The following is a 6,000-nucleotide window of genomic DNA, read 5'->3' on the forward strand; positions in this document are numbered from 1 at the left end:
CAAAGCTTTCCCGAACATGGCCCATGTACAATATATATAAAGGAGAAGTTTCCTGCATCGTGTGTTCGTGGAAGTTGTCTCCAATACATATCTCGTGTGTGAACAATTCATTCCAGAAAACATTGCCTTTATTTGACTCAGTGTGACTTTGTAAAAGCTGTCTCTTTTATAGCCACTGCATGTGTGAAGGATTCATTATTCCCTGAATGCGGCGTATGGCTGCCTAAATAGCGGTACAAAAACAGTCATACACGTAAAATCCCACTTGTGAAAAAAACCACGAGTGTACGTGGGAGTTTCAGCCCATGAACAAAGAAGAAGAAGAAGAAGAAGAAGAAGAAGAAGAAGAAGAAGAAGAAGAAGAAGAAGAAGAAGAACGATGTATCATAGAAAATAGTGCCTCTGCCTAGGTTCGCATCAGTAAGTTTTGTGAAATCTGTCTATTGTGTACCCGTTTATAAAGCAGTCCATAGCGAAGGGTGTTCTGCTGATTGGTGAGCTTGCGAAGTGAAATGGTACCAGATGCCATTGCCCCTTTCAGGTACAAGGCCTAATTGTCTATCTGTGTTTGCAGGGACGGTGGTTGAACCACTGTCGATGTGTGTGGAAACGGAACTCACGGAATCCAGCCCAGCCCCTGCTCCTGTTGTGTCGTCGGAATCACAAGTCAGTCCTCAACCTGACTCCGGTGAACAACTTCCTCCTGTCAACCAGATCGACGGCATCAGCGTCTATGTTCCTACAGATCTGGAGTGTACGTACTGTATATGTGTGTGGACCAGGGAGACGAAGGGGGGGAGGGGGGAGATTAAAAGGGCAAGGATAGCTGTGAATGAATGAGGCTGGTTCTATATCTGTTTTTGTGCACTTTAGTCCATGTGTTTTGTCTAAAATAGGAAGCATCTTGCAGACCATAAGGTCGAAGCGCTGTCGCAGTGGGTGTTGATTTTCTTTAATTCCTTCCTGCAGTCTGTGCTTATGTATTTCTCGGTAGATTTATCTTCTTGGTATGAATCTGCGGGAATGGAAATCGTACAGGGAAGAGCGCAACATTGAATAGTATTATAACTCAAAAGATTACTTCAGTCAAGCATTCCGATGTCCATTGTATCGCTTGCATTGCAAGTAATCATTTTGTAGAGTCCGCACCAGGTTTTTTTCTGGGAATATGTAACAAAGCTCGGTTATGTGGCATGGTTTTGCATGAACACAGTATGGTCTCAATGTGTGTAGGTAATGCATGCAATTGTCGTTGATCAAGCCAAGGTTTGATGGTGTACTTTGAAGTTGAAGACTTCACTTCTGCTTCGAAACAGGATTGTTTTGTATGTGTTGTGGGTATTTGGTGAACTTACTTACGTTTGGGAATATAGACTGCATTTCCAGCTGTAATACACATGACACAACACCCGTACGCACAAGGTTTATGAAATGGATTGACTGTGGCAGGCTGCTCGCTGCGTGAGTGGAGGGAATACGGAGACTACGAGTACAGCTACAATAACCACATGCTGGCCTTTGACCAGGCGGTCACTGCTTGCACAAACTGTGGAGGTCAGCTCACCACGGCCATCAATGATGACGAGTTCGCCCTTACACAGCGCATCTTTGTTGACCTGTGAGTATAGCTTGCATATTCATGCACATTAGTTGGCAGTCAATATTGTCTGTGCTTTATCATTACTCAGATACAGCCCTGTAAACGATAGTTATAATGTTCCAAGTGCTCTAAGACTGGAACTTTCTGTAACCTGTGTGTATTGGTTAACGAGCTAATGCTCAATGATGTTTTGAAAAAGGGTTATTTTCTTGAAGTTTTATTTTCTTGAGGTTTTGTGTGTCAGGTGACATTTCCATGTACACACAGTTATTCTATTTGTCTTGGATGAAATTAAATCTATCTATGGTGGTTCAGGAGCGGGTCAGATAACGTTCCTCACTGGCTGGCCGCCACAGACAGAGACACAGAGGGAGACTGGACATGGCTGGACGGTACTGCTGTCTCCTACACTAACTGGAAGAGACGTGAGTTTGAAACAATCCTTACAAGATTCTACAAAAGAGAGCGAGGATAATAAAATAAAATATATAAAACGTTTAAGGTAAACAACCCAGTAATAATCAGGACTAACCTGAACAAAGTTGCGATTGTAGCAAAGATAGAAACACGGATCTGAATTACACCTTGTAAACATACATCTGAACGTGTCATCAGACATATGAGTAAAGTGTTTCATCTGTTTGACTAAACAAAGGTAGCGTTAAAGGTAAACGAACCCAATGCCAAGCTCTGGCTCGTGTTCAATGCGTTGACATGCTGTGTGGCACTAATCGTGTTCAATGCGTTGACATGCTGTGTATCACTAATCGTGTTTAATGCGTTGACGTGCTGTGTATCACTAATCGTGTTCAATGCGTTGACATGCTGTGTATCACTAATCGTGTCCAATGCGTTGACATGCTGTGTATCACTAATCGTGTCCAATGCGTTGACATGCTGTGTATTACTAATCGTGTTCAATGCGTTGACATGCTGTGTATCACTAATCGTGTTCAATGCGTTGACATGCTGTGTATCACTAGTCGTGTTCAATGCATTGACATGCTGTGTATGACTAATCGTGTTCAATGCGTTGACATGCTGTGTATGACTAATCGTGTTCAATGCGTTGACATGCTGTGTCTCACTAATCGTGTTCAATGCGTTGACATGCTGTGTATCACTAATCGTGTTCAATGCGGTGACATGCTGTGTATCACTAATCGTGTCCAATGCGTTGACATGCTGTGTATTACTAATCGTGTTCAATGCGTTGACATTCTGTGTATGACTAATCGTGTTCAATGCGTTGACATGCTGTGTATCACTAATCGTGTTCAATGCGTTGACATGCTGTGTATCACTAATCGTGTTCAATGCGTTGACATGCTGTGTATGACTAATCGTGTTCAATGCGTTGACATGCTGTGTATCACTAATCGTGTTCAATGCGTTGACATGCTGGGTATCACTAATCGTGTTCAATGCGTTGACATGCTGTCATGCTGTGTATCACTAATCGTGTTCAATGCGTTGACATGCTGTGTATCACTAATCGTGTTCAATGCGTTGACATGCTGTGTATGACTAATCGTGTTCAATGCATTGACATGCTGTGTATCACTAATCGTGTTCAATGCGTTGACATTCTGTGTATCACTAATCGTGTTCAATGCGTTGACATGCTGTGTATCACTAATCGTGTTCAATGCGTTGACATGCTGTGTATCACTAATCGTGTCCAATGCGTTGACATGCTGTGTATCACTAATCGTGTTCAATGCGTTGACATGCTGTGTATCACTAATCGTGTTTAATGCGTTGACATGCTGTGTATGACTAATCGTGTTCAATGCGTTGACATTCTGTGTATAACTAATCGTGTTCAATGCGTAGACATGCTGTGTATCACTGATCGTGTTCAATGCGTTGACATTCTGTGTATGACTAATCGTGTTCAATGCGTTGACATGCTGTGTATCACTAATCGTGTTCAATGCGTTGACATGCTGTGTATCACTGATCGTGTTCAATGCGTTGACCAGGAGAGCCGGACAACAAGGACGAGAACGGAAACAACGCGGACTGTCTGGTGGTCAACAACAAGGGTCAGTGGAGAGACCAGAAGTGTAACCACACAAGGAAGTCACTCTGCAGGAGGCCAATAGGTATAGTGGCTATCATGTACTAAATCTCAATTCTTTACTCCCGAATAGGTAGGTGGATTGGACAAGTCCTTTAGTTGATAAGATATTGTTTTTTTCTTAACACAGAACAGGGAAGTCATGAACTCTCCTGGAGAACCACATCCACAAATTCAATCTTTAAGAGAAACAGAGAAGGATTGGATGCTGGCTCTGTTTTTTCCAACAAAGAAAGTGTCATAAAGTAGTAGTACTTGCTCATTCTTGGTTGCTTTAGTCGTATGCATCCTTTATTTATATGACTCTAGTAAAGGCAACACTAAACCTAGTATGGTCACAAGATACAACATTCTTCACACACACTGTTTGCTTTCTGTTGTTTAGGAACAGAGGTTTCCCCATTGGATATGTGTTTGGACACTGAGAATGCCGAGTCCAGTCTCCCGTCGACGTCAGCTGCCACCACCTCTTCTCCATCACAAGACATGTCCACAGTGGGTAGCGGATCAAACACTCAAGAGCCGCAAAGCCCTTTGTACAGCCTGCCAACTGAAGAACCAACCTATCTTTCATCTGAGGGTCCTTATGCATCTCCAACCTTCGTGTATGAATCTACCTATGAACCCACGTCCACGTATGTCCCGTCTCAAAGCTCGTCTTATGAGTCTGCATCCTACGTGTATGAATCTACATATGAACCCACGTCATATGTTTATGAATCCACGTCTTTCCCGTCTCAAAGCCCGTCTTATGAGTCTACATCCTACGTGTATGAATCTACCTATGAACCCACGTCATATGTTTATGAATCCACGTATTTCCCGTCTCAAAGCCCGTCTTATGAACCGACATCGTATGTTTATGAATCCACGTATTTCTCGTCTGAGAGCCCGTCTTATGAACCGACATCCTACGTGTATGAATCTACCTATGAACCCACATCGTATGCTTATGAATCTTCCTATCCCCCGTCTGAAAGACCCTACTACAGTCCGTCTTACGAACCGACACTGTCCCCTGACGAGATCTCCACTTACAGTCCCACACCAACCCCTGACTATTACCCAACTGAAACACCCGCTTACTACTACACCGAAGGCAACTACTACTCCCCATCGAACGAACCCAGCAACTACCCGTCTGCTCCTACCATCCGTTCCTCGTCCGAGGGTCCAGAGTATTACACATCAGTAGAGTACCCCTCCAGTGGATCTGCGGGTGCCGCTACCTCCCAGTACGGAACTGGGTCCACGATGAGTGATGTCATCACGGGTCTCTCCACGCCCAGCGGTAAGTGTACTGTGCTCTCAGTTGCTATCACCAGTGGGAGATTTATGGGATGTGCAGTAGCTTAATTTCTATCCATGGAAAAATGTTGAGGGTAAGGGTTGAAGTTCTGAGTTTCGATTTAAATCTTTCAGTATTATTCTGTAGAATATGCAGATATTACCATTGCTCGCTGCCAAGTAAGAAAAAGAAGAAGAAGGAGGTAGATGATGATGATGATGATGATGATGATGATGATGATGATGATGATATTTACCAACTGCTACCATCAGTGACAGTTTTATTCCTAAAACTATGTTCAGGTCAAGAGAGCTCCGATGGAAGGTCTGTTCGTGGCAGTACCGGGTACATCACCAGCCCCAACTACCCGGAGTTCTACCCCAGTAACCAGGACTATGAGGTCACGGTGACCTTGGATCAAGCCGGTCCCCAGACCGTTGAACTGACGCTGGATGACTTTGACGTAGAGTGGAACTCCATCTGTGCCTATGATTACGTCCTCATCAATGGTGACGAAAGTAACAAACTGTGCGGCGTCAAAAATGGTCAGAAAATATCAGGTGAGCATGTGAGGTTAAAACGTCAAAACCTGACTCTCTACCCATTCCAGACCCAACGTCCCTCACCCATCTCTGCCCTTGCTTCCAAATACCCAGTATAAGAATGTGAACAAAGAATTGTCTCCTCGTACTTATGATCCAATTAATATATTTCACCAAGCCAAAACAAGTTATGACGTTATTTGGGCTAAAGAATTCATGTAGACACTAGATAGCAATCTCGTTACCTGGTGTTTTAAAACTCCATTTTATGGCACGAACTGCATCTATTTCTAATTGTTTGCTTTTGTCTCCAACAGTGGATGTTCCTGGTGACACCTTTACCGTGACGCTTCGTTCCGACGGTTCTGTGCAAACAAAGGGCTTCAACATCAGCTACAGAGTAGAACAGGGTGAGAGTGTTTGCTGATTGTGTATGTGACGATGACTTTATATTCGTGAGTTGAATCTGCGGACACACTGTTGCTTG

General features: G+C 43.6%; 1 protein-coding gene across 6 annotated transcripts in view; it reads left to right on the plus strand.

Annotated features, from left to right (window-relative positions):
* The window catches only part of LOC138951846 (uncharacterized), a 48,986-nt gene that overhangs the window by 23,035 nt on the left and 19,951 nt on the right, over positions 1-6,000 (plus strand). For 5 of the 6 annotated variants that reach the window (XM_070323401.1, XM_070323402.1, XM_070323403.1 and 2 more), the window contains 7 exons: positions 575-754; positions 1,450-1,618; positions 1,916-2,025; positions 3,586-3,708; positions 4,069-4,974; positions 5,274-5,531; positions 5,831-5,923. In XM_070323401.1, the coding sequence (XP_070179502.1) occupies positions 575-754; positions 1,450-1,618; positions 1,916-2,025; positions 3,586-3,708; positions 4,069-4,974; positions 5,274-5,531; positions 5,831-5,923 (1,839 nt within the window). The remainder of the gene's footprint in view (positions 1-574; positions 755-1,449; positions 1,619-1,915; positions 2,026-3,585; positions 3,709-4,068; positions 4,975-5,273; positions 5,532-5,830; positions 5,924-6,000) is intronic. The other variant, XM_070323404.1, reaches the window with a different exon arrangement.

The sequence above is a fragment of the Littorina saxatilis genome, linkage group LG17 (genome assembly GCF_037325665.1).
Source record: "Littorina saxatilis isolate snail1 linkage group LG17, US_GU_Lsax_2.0, whole genome shotgun sequence".
Classification (NCBI taxonomy): domain Eukaryota; kingdom Metazoa; phylum Mollusca; class Gastropoda; order Littorinimorpha; family Littorinidae; genus Littorina; species Littorina saxatilis.